At 54.5% G+C, this 15825-nt stretch overlaps 2 protein-coding genes across 2 annotated transcripts; one reads left to right on the top strand and one right to left on the bottom strand.

Moving 5' to 3' along the window:
• Window positions 1-375: 375 nt before the first annotated feature.
• VOLCADRAFT_94093 (uncharacterized protein) lies at window positions 376-4972 on the bottom strand (the record flags this gene model as incomplete). The annotated part of the gene is made up of 7 exons (XM_002953324.1): window positions 376-700; window positions 999-1021; window positions 1333-1481; window positions 1663-1732; window positions 3116-3391; window positions 4394-4623; window positions 4858-4972. The coding sequence occupies 7 exons, from the start codon at window positions 4970-4972 to the stop codon at window positions 376-378; spliced, it is 1188 nt and encodes a 395-aa protein (XP_002953370.1).
• Window positions 4973-7976: 3004 nt separating this feature from the next.
• VOLCADRAFT_94094 (uncharacterized protein) lies at window positions 7977-14573 on the top strand (the record flags this gene model as incomplete). Its single annotated transcript, XM_002953245.1, has 17 exons — window positions 7977-8081; window positions 8250-8363; window positions 8706-8978; window positions 9206-9297; window positions 9524-9607; window positions 10107-10297; window positions 10511-10659; window positions 10951-11037; window positions 11378-11521; window positions 11637-12023; window positions 12208-12268; window positions 12467-12589; window positions 12820-12934; window positions 13205-13405; window positions 13743-13926; window positions 14152-14191; window positions 14287-14573. The coding sequence occupies 17 exons, from the start codon at window positions 7977-7979 to the stop codon at window positions 14571-14573; spliced, it is 2637 nt and encodes an 878-aa protein (XP_002953291.1).
• Window positions 14574-15825: the final 1252 nt, after the last annotated feature.

Consider the following 15825-nt stretch of genomic DNA (forward strand, 5'->3'; position numbering starts at 1 on the left):
CTGGGGGCCGCTAACTGACCGAGGCACCCTTGTCGCGACAAGGGTTACGCGATCGAGTTACGCGAGGACACGCGGGCGCACCTTACCAGGAAGAGCATTTTCCTCAGCAACGATTAAATCATAGCACCCATTGGACTAACCGTTTTCCACAACGGCGCACAGCTCTCCATCCCGTGTTCCCTGCACTAGAATCACTCTTCGCACACACCGAAACACCCACACCTGCGCACCGAGCCCGGCCTCAAGTATCACTGTCGCCGCTCCCACTGCCAACTCTTACAATAGCTGTCCGTAGAGCTCCATCCCCAGGGCTCTCCTTTGCAGCCCTTGCTCGCTTGTCCGCTCCTTCCGCTCGTTTGCAGTCCTTTTGCTCCTTCACTCTCCTAGCCCCACACAGTCCTGGCCAAGCCCAACACCGCTGCCCCCGCCATCGCCACCATCCCCACCTCCAACCCCATCGCCAATATCACCAATGCCAACTCCCTGGTGGCCGCCGCTTCCGCCGCCGAAGAGCACCGCCGCCGCCGCCGCGTCGTCCTCATGGTCCTGCGGCATACCCCCCTTGTTGGCGTTGAGCCCCAGCGACCTCACAAGCGCTCGGGCGGCATCTAGACGGCTCAGGGCCTCCTGGGTCATCGCGTTGGTCTCCCGCCACTCCGCAACCTGGCTGTTGCAGTACATTGCCACGTTGCTCTTAAGTCTGCAGGTGTGAGGAAAGAGAGATATCCAGGGAGAGGAAAGCTGTGTGCGTGTGTGATGCAGAAGTATCAACTGCCATTGCCAGGTCCAAAGCATCAACTGCTGATGTCCGAAACGACTGCGCCAAGTTCCACTTCCAAGCGAATGGCTGCCGAGGAAGGTGACGGAGGAGAAAGACGATCCAAGAACGAGTGAAGGTGACGGGGGAGGAGGTGGTGATGGTGGTAGTGCGCGTATTAATCTAGCAAGCATATGCCTGCAGGCGCTTGGCACATATCGAACGGGTGGGAATTCCTGACCCTGTACGCAACACATCGCTGAGCTGAGAGGAAAAAAGAGGGGAAGGATTGAGCGAGGATGGAAGGGATAGCGGAAGACAGGGAACGGGCAATGGACTGGACTGCGGGGGTTGCACATGTGTGCAATATCATGCATGTGTATTAAGATGTTCACGTTGTGCTTGTATGCGCGTTTGTACGTATGTTATAGCATGGATTGTTTATAAGCACAGAAGGCCAAAACACCATGCAACTGCGTGCGTGCCGGCAGGGCGGACTAGTATGGCGGCAGGGTGGTAGGCAGGCGGCTGACTGAGGAGAGCGAGTGCGCCGGCGCGACCTCCTTCCTCGTCACCTGGCCCCGTGTGTGCCGCAGTGCGCAGGAAGTGCGCCTACTGCTTCGGCTTGGTGGATAGGCAAAAGCACCAACCCTCGAGAAAACCAAATACCTTGCCATCCGCTCAACAAAGTCTTTTTTCGTGGCCTCCAAGTAGTCCAATGCCACTGTGGCAAGGTCAACAACAGGAGCAGATAGTCAGAACCAAGGACAGCTGTTACCCCCCCCACCACCACTTGTTATATCACGATTTTTTCAGTAAAAAAAGAACCGGACGGTGGATGCAGATCCCGGGTGATATGCCCTCCAGGATACTACGACAGTAAATGGCTCACGGGACGGTCCTACCGTGTGCGGCAACGACGCAAACGTGATGTACCAACAAGATGAGGCCGCTGGCGCACCCAATGCCGATCACCTGGGAACGTAAAATCATCATTACGACGTCCCGGCGGCTAGCGCTGGTGCTGGAGGTTATAGCATATATACTTTACCACCATACGAAACGTGGACCAGTTTTGCGCGAAACACATTAAAATCATCTTCCCACCTGGGGCCCCTTTTCCTGCTGCCATAACGGACATGCCCCCAGTAAGTCCCGTAGTGGAATTGTATGGAGGATGGAACCCTATGGAACCATAAACTCCTCTTGGGAGTCGGTGGCCCCAATACAGGAGCCCCATACATGGCATCTGTAATGTTACATGTAATGGCATCTAACATGGCGTCTAACTGCAGCGGGGTCCCTGGTTTCCACTATTCGCCAAGCTACGCCTTGCTATGCTAGCTCACCAATAATCGGTAGGGTGTCATACACTAACCAATGGCTCCAACAGTTCAGGCTATTGGCATCAAGCGACGGCCCAGACCCGCTCCGCCCATAGTTCCTTGCACACGCGTGGCCCCCATACAGGCACGTACCAGTTGTTATCTCGTCGATCTTCCGCCGACACGCCATCCCCAAGCCACACCACGCCAATCCACACACATGGTCATCAGGCCAACGGCGTCCAGGTGGCATCCACAATAAGCGAGGTGGTGTCAGCGTCCGTGTCGACACCACCCCGGGTTGGCGTGCATGCACACGGGGTTTTGGCGTGGGTTAGGGGGGGTTCGGACGCATATCTGCGACAGCAGATTGCTATCGAGCTCCAAAGGGCACATACAGCATTGGCAGTAGGGATCGCCGGCAGCATGAACCTACCGTACAACATGAAGGTGTGTGTGCGTATGCGTGTATGTATGTATGTGTGTGTATGTGTGTGTATCGACACTTAAAGACATGCGGGGTGGCGCAGTCCCGTGGCGCCTTGCCATTGAATGCAACCCGTTGACACGCACCCCCAGACGACGCGACACGCACCCCCAGGCTACATGACGCTGTCCTCCCTCCAGCCCAACTAGTTTGGTAGGTGAAATCGGTATGCATACTTGGGGATTTTGATGTGATTCCCTCCTGAACAAGACGTGTGGTAAGGCGCTGGCGCTGTGGAAACGGTTGCCACTGGGGCAATGTTATGAGAACCACGTCTGCCCCCATGTGGGCACATGTGGGTATAAGCAACCTGAGTCGTGTTGACAGCAGGCGACAGCCAGCCGCTGCGTTACAGTCTGTCTGCTCCTGCCAATTCAACTTGTTCAATTCGTTGCCGCTCAACCGCTGGACGGCTGCACGACCTTCATTGTCGTACATACAAAGTGCACTGCCTTCATTGCCGTACATCATACGTCCTTGCACGCGCCTACGCAGTTGTACACCCAGGTAGTACGACACACCAATAGTCAGGCGGCAGGTGCACACCTGCTGCTCGATGGCGGTGCGACGCTGGCGCAGAGCGAGAAGTCCTGCGGCAATGGTCTCCGTCACAGGCCCCTCTATCGCCACCTCTTGCTCAGGATGGCCTCCGCCTCCGCCCCCGCCTCCGCCGTCAGCGTCATTGTGGTGGTGATGATGTCCTGCCAGCGCGTCGTCGCACCCGCCGCCGCCGCCGCTGCCGCCGATGATGATACCGCCGCCGTCTTGGCGACCGGCGGCGGTGCGGTGGTTTTGTTCCTCGCCGCCATCGTCCAGCGCCACCTGGAGGACACGGGCACAACAGGACGGGGCAAGCTTGGGATGGGCCTCCGATTACGGGAGGACACAGCTCCCCCTGCGCCACGTTTGCGTCTGCGCACTAAAGCAAGTCTTTCCTTTCCCATGTCTGCTGCTTGTGCGTGTTTGTTGGTGTCGAGCGCAGCGGAGAACCGTGTACAGGGTTGCCAAGGCGTGCTTTATCCATGCGTTATACACCAAGGAAGGAGCCGCAGTCGTAATCGTAAGCTTGCTGCATGCAGCCCTGACCGCACCGCTCCAAGGAACGGCCATGCCATCACGAGGATGTGTGGGTTGCTCGGCGGTCGTGCGCATGTGTGTGTATGTGTGTATGTGTGTTACATGGTTGGGGTGCGTGACCTCATACCTGTAAAGCTACCCATAAGGGCCGAGGGACCTGAACGCCTAAAAGGCACGAAAAAAGGAAATACCGCACTATCAGCCCAGACTAGCGCCCAAGGGGGATAACCGAGTTGCGGTGAGCCCCCATACGTTCCAACATTCTCGCCAAATGTGCTGCTCCCATTTCATGGCTTCCAACATGCTCTGTTGATGATTGAATCCTTCCCTTTTCCCGCGAGATTATCATTATACGCTGGGCATTCCAATAACACGTGTTTTTCATCCTCGACTTGGCTATTGGTGTCACAACAGCGGCAAATCTGCTGCTCCCTGGGGACATGGTGCTTGCCCCTTCGGGCTCTGTTTGCCTCCAAAGCCCAGCAACATAAACGAAACTGCATTAGCTTACGTGCTGATGCATCCTGAATGCGACATAATGAAGTGCCCACCTCCGCAACTCGTGGTACAACGTACGTGCGATCTGTGTTTTACGATGACTTGTATCTGTTAGTATTTACCTAGTTAATTTTACGAAGCGATATTCCACCAACATTTGCCCCCGTAACAAACCCGAGGCTCAGTCCGCAATGACCATATTTTATGACCAACTATTATGGCGCGCTGATGGATAGGACAGCACCTCACCTCTAGCCGCTGGCTTTCATGCCCTCCCTCCTCCAGACCCATCCCGGCAGCTGCTGCCTCGCCAGAGTTGAGCTGATAGCGTTGCTGGTAGTGTGAATGGTTGTGGGTTAGGAGGCTGCTGTCCGCAGCTGACCCATTTCCGGCGATGGCGGCGATGGCGGCGTGGTCGGACGTGATGGTACCGCGGGGAGCGCTGCACGGGGATGCGGGGTTGCTATGGGACAGAGAGCCTGTGGGTATGTGGGTCGCGGGGAATTGGGTCGGGCTGTGCGGGTGTGCACGTATATGCAGGCGCGCGCTTGCGGTCTGTTAGCGCAAAAAGCGTGCGAACTTCTGCAACGAGGGAGGCAGGAGCTGAGGTTGTCTGGCTTATTGTCATGTTCATCGGATGCGATAAGGATATAGCCACTTCTATCCGGGCGCTGCGAAGCGTTGGAGGCAGTGGCGTCGAGCCACCTGCTCACCGTTTGGCCCGACGCCGCTTTCCGCGGTCAGTCGCCGCGCTTTGTTAGGCGGCGCCTCTCCAGCGGCGTCGTGCGCGTGCGCTGTCCGCCGAGCGCTGGTGCCAATGGGATCCATATTCGTGTAGGACCTCAGGAATTTGCTATCCTGGGTTCGAGTTTACGCAACTTCACAACCCCAGGTGCGGCGGGCTCTACGAGATGGATGATGCCGAAAGCGCGCGATGACGTTAAACAATAATCATAGAGATCTGTTGATGGTTCCTTTCTGCCACGCACAAAATCAGGCCCCTACCGTGTGCACAGCATTTGTGTTTATTCCGGAATTGTGACAGTCAGGCAAAGCCCTCCTGATAGTCATAGCTCATAGCTGATCTACCATATATATGAATATCAGTCTGAAATCATTAGTTTGGTACGGAGTGCAACCGCGGTCGTGTTCACAGACGATGAAAACTTTCGGAGACGTCGATAGGTGTCGACAGCGAAGCCTGGCTGCTGAAGGCCTTTTAGAAACCTGTTCAAGCAGAAAAGGTGAACGGTCGAATTTGATTTACCAGCATGATTGTTTACACGTGGCTGCCTGACCCCTAGATGCAAAAGGGGATCCGTACGACTTTTTACGTTTTCCGCTCTTGGGGATGCATAAAAGCCCATCGTCCAGATCTCAAAATCTTGGTTTTAGTGCCCAAAAATTGAGTTTTGTGTCTCTTGATTTATCTATCTGGTAATCAGCTCTCTTATGTACGGAACCCCCGACAGACCCATGCCCAAGTCCCATACGATTGCTCGGTGCGGAGTCAACGCGGCCGACTTCAAGCAGTCCTGCTGATTCAAATCAAAAAAATAACTATGTATGTCAAGTTCACGTCGGAGCTTGACTTGTTGCGGTTTGTACAGTTAGCCAGCCAGAGTCAAACCTAGTCAAACTGCTTCCGTCCTTCCCTGCGTTTGGGCCAAACGAAGTAAACACCCGTCAAGATGCACAGGCATACAAATCTTACTTTTCATAAAGCACGCTTGACGGTCGAGAAGTTCTTTTTCCCAGCCCGTTGCCCTATGCCACGTTGTAGTTGACTGCCGAGTTGCGCGCGAGTCCTTTCCTTCTTCACCCGCCTGCTCTTCGTTCATCGTGCAGGTAACACCGAATACCGCAACTGAGCGGCCTTGCAACAGCCTGAGGTGCTCAACCGAGACCACGTTTTGGAGACAAGGGCCTTCATTCGGGCCTTAACAGTTGTCAGCTAAGGCGGTTCCACGATGGCGGCCGGCCGCGATACGCACCGTGCCGCCCAGGTTGCCGCAGCCTCTGCCATGCTGCCTCTCCTCATATTAGTCTACTTGTGCCAGATATTCCTGGTTACCATGCGGGCTACCATGTGCGCGTACGTACGTACGTACCATCGGTTTGGCATTTCACACGCGTGTGAAATGGGTTGTAGTCCGTCCGCAGACTGTAAAATAGGTGGAGTGTTTTCACTTTTGGAAAACTGCAAGCCGCTTGCGATGTTACAGTCGGGTCCAGTCAGAACGTCCCTCTGTGGGCCTTATTCAAATTGAACTCGGTCAGGCGGCACTAACTGGACATCACTGGATAGACAGTTAATACGCTCAGACTTGAGAGATTGGACTCAGACGTGAAAGCTTAGGAATCCTCATCGCTGGCTTGCAACTGACAAGCGAGCTTGTTCGCATCGTTGATTGGAAGGAAAGGGTGGCCAGGGGGTGTTGCTTGAGAAGGAATCCCAACGAACTCCCAACGAAGCAATTCACCATGCTCAACACTGAAACATTCCCTTGGGCAAATGCGACACCACGCGTCATGGGCAGCTGTTGTCGCTACGGGAGGCAATATGCATTTCCGTCTAATTTTTTATTCGTCTATGGATGGTTCTTGTCTATTATACCAGGCCACGACCTATAGATGCTCAAAAATAATTCCAGACGTCATCCGCTATTATTAACACAGGCCACATATGAGAGTACAAGCAGCCCGGTAGCATTTGGCACATAAAGGACCCAACGTAATCCACCATAAGACCCCAGTCCGAATATCACCCAGACGTGCGGGCTTCAGGTCTTGCAAACGGCACGGACACGGAACGGACTTCCGACCGTGTTTTCCATCCCAGCTCCTCCACCCACCCCAAAGGGAGGACGAGGCTAGCCCAACCATCGCCACTGCCCTGTTATCCTATTTGCTGTGCATTCTTGGCAATAATGTATCATGTGGGAAGCACGTCGTCTGCATGAAGCAAGCGAGCTGTGACTCATCCGTCCTTGGATGTGGGAGTGTTGGCAGTCAGTTCAACACCGTTTCCCTGCCTGCATGCCAGGTGTCATGCTTTTCGTTTGTGACGGCGGCCCCCTTCTCGCATTCCTTCTGTTTGTAATATAGGGCTTTCACAGCCAGCCAAAGCCCCATTGCTGGTCATGGCCCATAGCTGATCAGAAAGTCTACATATTTTTAGAGGAAGCCGAAATTGTTAATGGATTAGGAGGGAAAGCACGTTTTAACACGACGGAATTTGAGGAGACGTCGAAACATAAGCTAATCCTGCTGCTCAACCTACCCAAATCAACCTATTTTATACCAGTTTAAGTACCAGAAAAAAGAAGACGAGCTTGCTTCACCAGCAGCTTGCCTTGCCACGTGGCCGCTTACTTTACGTTGGCCCGTTCTCCGCTGACTTTTTTCCAGACGGCATGCCAAGGGGATGCGTACGGCATTTGATGCCCTTCCGTGCTTGCGAGACGCATAAAAGCCCATCGCCAGCTCATTTTTATCGTGTCACAGATAGTAGAAGTTTGTGATTCGTAAGTTCATACCCGGTGAGCGGCTCCCTTATTTATCGTTTCCTTTGGTCCCTACCCAACTCCCATACGAGTGCTCGCTGGTTGCGCCGACAAAGAGGCCGACTTCAAGCAGTCCTGGTGAGTTGGATCCGAAAAGCGAATCACCTCCACGTCGGAGCTTGACTGATGGTTGCGGCTCGTGTGACCACAGTCAAGCCGCTGCCTTACTTGATCTTGGCAAATAAAACGGCCAACAGGCCGTAATTACAAGCCAAGGCAGGCCCACAGAGCTTTCAGATTTTAAAAGCACGTTCATGGCAATCAAGATGTCTTTTTCCGAGCACTTGGCCCTATGCCGCGTTGTAGTTGACTGCCGAGTTGCGCGCGAGTCCTTTCCTTCTTCACCCGCCTGCTCTTCGTTCATCGTGCAGGTAACACCGAATACCGCAACTGAGCGGCCTTGCAACCGCCTGAGGTGCTCAACCTCTCCATTACGAGACCACGTTTTGGAGACAAGGGCCTTCATTCGGGCCTTAACAGTTGTCAGCTAAGGCGGTTCCGCGATGGCGGCCGGCCGCGATACGCACCGCGCCGCCCAGGTTGCCGCAGCCTCTGCCATTCTTCCGCTCCTCATCACGCTCTTCTTGCGACCGTTGTCGGTTACCGCTTCCGGTCGCTCTTTGTCGGCTACGACAGTTAAACTTACCTATAATGTAAGCGTGGGGCAGATTTTTGAACAGCGGGGCCGTGTTCATGATGCGGAAAGTGCAAGAGGACGCAGGAACGTTGAGGTTGACAGGACGGAATAGTTCAGTATAAAGGTAGATGTCTTCAACCCTTCAAACCTGAGCGACCCACATGAAGCCAGCATTGAATCAACTGATCGGAACTATTTGTGATGTGGGTCGCTCATGCCCTCAGCTTTAATCCTCAGTCCTGTATTCGTACATGTCTTTCGATACCCCACGCAAACAAAGCAGGGATATACTACCATCCAAAGCTGGCATTTCTTGATATTTCGGCGTCAATTCTGTTTCTTTTCATCCCATGCACAGAGCTCAACCGGCAGCCCGGTCCAAGCATCGACTGGCGGCGTGTCGTCATCCAAGAGCAGCAACGCCGTCGGCTCCCCGCCCAGTGGGACCATCGCATCAGTAACAAATCCCCCTGCAAGCGACCTGATCGCTTCCATTAACGGTGGCGCTGTATCCGTCCTGCCGGCCGGAACCATCACGCACATCACCGATCCGTACACTGGCGGCTTGGCGTCCGGCTGGCGGTCAGCGTCACTTGGCTGCGTTGATTGCAACTTTACTGACGTCATTCGGGTGAGACGCGCAGGCAGCGTCACGCTATGATGATGAAATAAAGGTCGCCGTAGTGAAAGATGTATCTTGTCCGTTCGATCGCCGGGCGTGCGATAATGGTCTGCTGGCAATCCTTTTGTGCTGTTTCCGTTTGGATTGATCCTCTGATATTGTGGTTATGTTTGGTTCCAAGGGCCGCTGCTAGCAATAATGAATGTGCGTACGTTTCCCACCCGACCGTGCCACAGCGCCGTGCCGCCGACAACGCCAGCATATATGCCGAGATCGCGCCTTGGGCCGCGCTGGTCTTCGAGACCGACGGTGCATTCTCGGGCAGCAGGTATGTCCATGCCAACACGGCATGCTTAACACTGCATGCTTACGTAGCTGATAGTAAAGGGCTAAACAGTAAAGCGCTAAAGTGCTAGACCACTGTTTGCATGTGCTCGGTTCATCTCTAGCACACACCTAAAAATGGCTCTAGACCCCCTTTCAGCATTTTTTGTTCCTTCCCTAGTATTGCCTTTCCGCGTCCTTGACTGTTGGGTGACTAATGTGTCGCGCAGTGTGCTGGACATGTGGGTCAAGGGAGCGGGCGTGGCGCGTGTTGCCTTGTACCTGAAGGACACTCGACAGCGTCGTCTGAGCGGGTAGGGTGGTTTCCCGTTGTTGCGCGTTGACCCTGCGGTCTCTCTCTTTAGGACACGTTTTATGCCTCAGTCAGCGCGTCATTGCCGCTGCCCTTCCGGAAGTGTGACAGACTGTATTCAGTGGCTACGATTCTTAGTAGCTGGCTGCTGGAAACATGCTGTGTGCACCGTACTGAAGCTACTAATAGATTTAGAAAGCGAAATGGCGTATGCCCCACAGCGACCTCCCTCGTCGTCGCCAAGGGCAATATCGCACCGTGCGTTGAACACGCAAAAGGAACATAGCGCAGGAACCTGTAACCTCATGTTTTAACACAGGACGCCAGCCGCGCACGCGATGTGACATGCCTGCTATTCCAGCTCCACTTGGGAGCAAACGTTTCTGCACGACGAGCACACGATTCTACGTGCGGTTACGAACACGTCGCAATATACCCGAAACACACGCTTGTGGCCCTTTCCTACGCTTCATGCACCGTTCGTCTGTACCTAACGACAGTGAAGTCCAGTACTCGAGGCTGGACAGCACCATTGCCGACCAGCAAGGCGTGGTTGTTCTCGGGTCGGACGACGAGGGCTGGATTCGGTTCCAGATCTCGCTGGCGCAGCTGGCGACCATCCCTGGCACTACCATTACCCAGATTGCCGACATTAGCGGCTGGAACCGCATTGTCGTGAGGGACGTCAGCGGTGAGCTGATACGGTTGTGTTAAGAACAGCGCCGCTGACCACGTTGATTTTCGCCTTCCATTCTCACGTTATACACTTCGCGCTTGAGCACTATAAAAACAATATGAGAATATCAAGCAGTATGATGATGATCCATCCCAATGCAAGCCGGCTTTATATACCTTGTTAGTATATATGGCGTCGTGTCGCTTTGGGGGAAACCCTCTGCATCAGGCATCGGCTTCAAGCTGCAGCTGAGTTCCGTGCGCCTCGTGTCCCTGGGCTTGTCGGCGTCCGAGTGGAACGGAGTTGACTTGGCGCCGCTGCAGTTGGGCATGCCAACCCCGGCCAAGCTGCCTGTGCTCAACATAGAGACCACTCAGGTTCGTACGGCATACGTAGTGCATATGCCGTATCCCGGTTGTACATCTCTCCTAAATGTCCCTTAGGGCTTTTTTGCTGATCACGCCACGTACTGATCAAGCGAAAAAAACATGAAGGTAACCGTGCGTAGGCCCGAGCTTGAAGAATTTAGCTTTAGTTGAGCATTCCCCTGATAATAAGAGGGGGCCCGGCGCGGAATGATATCCTTACTGTTCGCGCCTCGGTTCCACTTTTGCATCCCCTTTTTCGCCCGATGCTTATGTGCGTTATGTGCCTGGCGTAACTTGCAGAACGACCAAGCAGCCCCTGTGCAGCAGAAGTACATTATGAAGCTGAAGTCCACCGCGAACTTAGGCACCCTCAAGTCCATTTGCCAGGTGCGTCATTACTAAAGCGCACGTCGCAGTGAGCACGAGGACCCCCTGCCTGAAGACGGTTGGGTGTTTACGTGACGTGGCGAGGATTGGCAGCAGCCCAGTGCCCGAGGATAGGTACAGGCTAGGTACAGGCTGGTGTGGCCGGGACCCGGGAGCGCGCGATTGACCCTTCGTTATAGAGAAGGACTCGCGTCGTACGGTATGCGTGCATGCACTGCATGCACGCGCTGACAGTATGAATTCCTAGCATCACGATGCCTTTCCTTCGGCCGGTTACGACACCTGGACGGCTACAATATAAAAAAAGGCCGTTCCGTCCTGCACGGTTCGTTCCCTGTAGGAGTTGGCTGGCGCGATGCCCCAGGGCGGCTCCCGCTTCCGCGGCGCCTGTGATTCGTTCACCCTGGGTGCCGTCTTCGACCTGAGTAGCCCCGACGCAGCGCCCCTACCGTGGTCCTTCCAGTCCTTCACAGTCAACTCGCAGGTGGGCATTAGCAACTTGAGTGAGAAGGAATTGAATGTAACTTTTGCACCCCACCACGTGCCCTTAAGCTTTTGACTATGTTCCTAACCACTTACGTCCATGCGCTGGCACACAGGTTGACTTGGAGCGAATGCGCTCCACGCTGGGCGCGTCCCTCGAGTATATGGAGGTCGACCTCCAGGCTTCCCTCGGCGTCGTAACCACGCACTCGAACACCGCTAACGGCACTAGCTCAAATCCTAGAGGCGGCCCTAATGCGAGCGCCAGTCCTAAACCGGTTCCGCGGGAGGACTGCGTCTGCGCCGAGGTGTACAAGCCGGTGTGCGGTAGCGATGGCCAGGACTACAGCAGCGCCTGCCACGCCTGGTGCGCGGGCCTCAACAGCTGGGCGGCCGGCACATGCAATGGCACTGGTGTGGATGATGCTTCCAATGGTGGTTTCCGATCTGCGGAGACTTCCGAGTCTAACCCACGGTCGTGGGGTCTGGACCGCATCGACCAGGTGCGCGAGGAAAAAGCCGATGGGCGCAAGCGAGGGCCGAGATTGAAACATATATTGGATGCGAATTCGTGGGACCCCTACGCATATGTAGGTAGTACTGGCGCGTTCTGTTGATGTCTTGGCTTTGTACTGCTGCGCGTGGCTGGACCTAAACTCTTTCGGCGTACCCTCTTGCCTGCCGCAGTTGAACCTGCCTTTGGATAACGGTTACCGACCAGGACGCTTGGATGGTAGTGGGACGCACGGTGAGTGCTGTGCGGTGTCACCGCATGCTGACTGAAATATAAGCAGCCGCTTCTCTTCTTCAATGGTGCGTCTATCGTTGAGCTCTCCCGTTGAGCTCTTCGACGGGTCCCTGCCCTGCTTACCGTATCTAGTCCGCATCTAGTCCCAATCACCCAACTTGAGTTCTTGCTACATGTGGTTTACATCGTACCCAACAGTCTTCATTCTGGACACCGGCGTGCGCACCAGCCACGTTGCCTTCTATGGCCGTGTCGGCGAGGGTACGTCCTTTGTGGGCAACAGCTACCAAGATGACAACGGTCATGGCACCCACGTGGCTGGTAAGACTTTTGGGTAATTGGGGGCCTCTACTTATGATATTCATTTAGGTTCTGGTGTTATGCGCTGTCGATGATTCCGACAATTTGTGCAGCTTCATGTGATCATGCAAGAGCCTTGATATTATTATCTCGAAAAATGTGTTATCTCTTTTTCTGTCCCGCTGGCCAACCTTGGAACCCTACGGAGAGAACGCCGCCGCCTTGAAAACAACCCTGTCCGTCAATAACAGGCACGGCCCTAGGAGCTGTGTACGGTGTTGCCCGCAACGCAATTCTCCACCCTGTCAAGGTGCTGGACTCTTCGGGCAGCGGCTCGTACTCGAACATCATCGCCGGTCTTGGCTGGTACGTACGCGCCAGGGTTCGACACTGACCTTCCTGAAACTTGCGGGCTCCCCCGTACCTCCCAAATTTTCCTTACGGAGGGGCAAGTAGCTACATGTTCTGCATGGGCAACTGGCCCAACCCCGACTTACCCCAGACCCTTACATTCCTTGGGTCAAATTGGAATATCGGCTTGCTTTCCTTCCCGACGGCCGTATTGCCCTTTGGATAAGCTAGGTTTGGATGATTGTGTACCCGCTGCACGCACCTCATCGCTCCCGCACCTGACAGGGTCAAGGATTACGTGGGCCGCAATGGTATCCGCCAGGCGGTGGTAGGCATGTCCCTGAACGGGCCCCGCGCCGCCAGTCTAAACGACGCTGTGGCCGACCTTACCAACGTAAGCGGGTGCATGGCCGTTCCTAATGCAAGCGGGCTTCTGGATGCAGTTGGGTCGCGTGATGCTCGGTTACCGTTTCTGTGCCACGTGAGGTGCGTGTCCTTTCGTACATAGCGTACGGCAGGGTGCCTGCTACCTGCTCGCATGCCTACTTGATACTTGTATTTCTGGTTTACGATTTGCCTTCCTACCGTTGACTACGACTGTCCCTTTGGTAATGGACCCTAGGCCGGCGTGGTCGTCGTGGTAGCGGCTGGCAACAACAACGGCGGGGACACTTGCAGCTACAGGTACAGTATAATCATCAATTCACCCCAGGGAAATGGGACTAGGCCGGCGTGAAACTCTTGAAACGATGGAAACTCTTGAAACTTGCCTTGCTAAACACTTGTTCATGCGGCCGTCACCGCACATCCCCTCGCGTTGCAGCCCCGCCTCTGCTCCGTCCGCCATCGCGGTCGGTGCGACCAACAAGGATGACTCGCTGGCATCCTTCTCAAACGTGGGCAGCTGCGTCTTCACCTTCGCACCCGGGTCGTACATCGTGTCGGCCAGTTACTCTGGCGACAACACGGAGGCGACCATGTCGGGCACAAGCATGGCAGCCCCGCATGTGAGTGTAGCTTAAAAGCTAGGAAGGATATCATTCCGCTAATTTGTACTCTGGGGAGTGGATGGGAGGGATGAATGTGCGCTATAGCAAGCAAACGGACTGGGTTGTCGTAAGCCACTACTACCTGAACGGGTTTCATACAAAGCTTGCTGACCTATTTTCCTTGCTATTCACGAGCGTAAACATCGTCGCTGCCCACCTCCCTTGCACCATCCGCCGCCACAGGCTGTTGGTGTGGCGGCCATGGTTCTGCAAGCTACCTCCGGTGCTTCTGTCGCTACCGTCCGGGACAGTATTGCAGCCGCGGCCGCAAATATCAGATTCAGCTCGTCGTCACCGTCTAGGCTCCTCAATGCGCAGACAGGACGTCTTGCATCCTCGTCCTCGACGCCGGTGCCAACCGCTCCGGCTACCCCCACACCGACGGTTGCACCGACGCCTACCGCTGCGCCAGCCCCTGCACCGACCGCAACACCCACACCCACACCGACGCCTGGTGGCGTCTTCACATGGCCGTGGTTTTCTACCCCTACCCCCACGGCGGCGCCCACGCCCACACCCACGCCTACACCCACGGCAACTCCAAAGCCTACCTCCAGTCCAACAGCTGCACCAGCGCCATCTTCGACGAATACGCTGTTTTATAACCCTCCCAACTGGTGCAACTCGTGCGCTTGGTGCATCATGTGTTCTTGACCTTGTAGATAGCATGCAGATACGGTAATCATCGTTAATACGATACAAGACATACGCTAATACAAGACGTACGCGGTAGACATGTGCATGCAGGCTATTGTCTGTATATAAAACACTGGGTAGTACATATGTTGCTGGGTATGGTAGGGAAAAATGTGTAGCTTGCTAGTTTTGTGTGCTTGTTTGGCAATACATGTTGTGTGGCCGAATCTCTTACAGGGTGTATTTGCCCGGTGCCATGTGGTCATGCATCATTTTTTCCCTGGTGCCTGGTCGAACAAAAGCGGCGTGTCCGCTTTCATAAATAAAGTGGAATAACATACAATGTCAACACGTGTATAAAGTGTGTGCACAAGTTTACCGTACATAGGTGGATATTACCTGTAACGCATAACATCTCGCCACGTCCCTAAACAAGTGCCTTCGCGAACAGGGATGGACGGGTGGGATGCGCGCTGAACAGTACAAAAAAGATAAAGCACCAAACTCACGTGCGCTATTCATACCGCGCTGCGGACACGGGCTGCGGCGAAGCGACCTAAACGGTTTGCATATCATTACGGCAAAGCATAAGCCTTTGCTTTAGACGCCTATAGTGAGGATATTACGCCGCAGCTACTGTTCGAGCAATTAATTGTCAGCGAACACTTTGCACAGATGTGGGTGATGAAGTGGGAAAAGCTTACTGGCGGTTGGCACTTGATAATTTCCGGGACCGTACACAGAGAGAACGAGGACGTCAGATTGCTCTCAGCCCGTCCGGATTGCCATTGGTTCAGGACGATTGCGGACATTTGTTTGGGAATTGCACGTTGGCCAGAACGCTACATCACGCGATGGAGGCAGAGTCAGGACAGGATGAATCGATTGATCGCATTAACTGTGGCTTGGGACTTCGACTACGACAATTCATATGTATATGTGAGATGTAGTGTGTTCGGCGGCCATTTTGGCGCTGGATGCAGTACCCTGCCACGTCGATCCCTCGACCGTTAGGAGCGTTGATAGTTGCGGACTTTTGGGCACGTCTTCCATCCTTTGCTGCATTGGGACGAGCACAAGAAACTGGAATCAGGTTCAACCTAATTATCCTTTTTTGGGTGTTACTGGCACAGGCAAGGTTTGCTGTCGTGTGCCAAATGTGGAGCCTCCGCAAAGGTGGTTTTGTCAAACTGTTTTTCTCCTCTCTTTTGTCGGGACCTA

This window comes from Volvox carteri (assembly GCF_000143455.1).
Source record: "Volvox carteri f. nagariensis unplaced genomic scaffold VOLCAscaffold_35, whole genome shotgun sequence".
NCBI lineage: Eukaryota > Viridiplantae > Chlorophyta > Chlorophyceae > Chlamydomonadales > Volvocaceae > Volvox > Volvox carteri.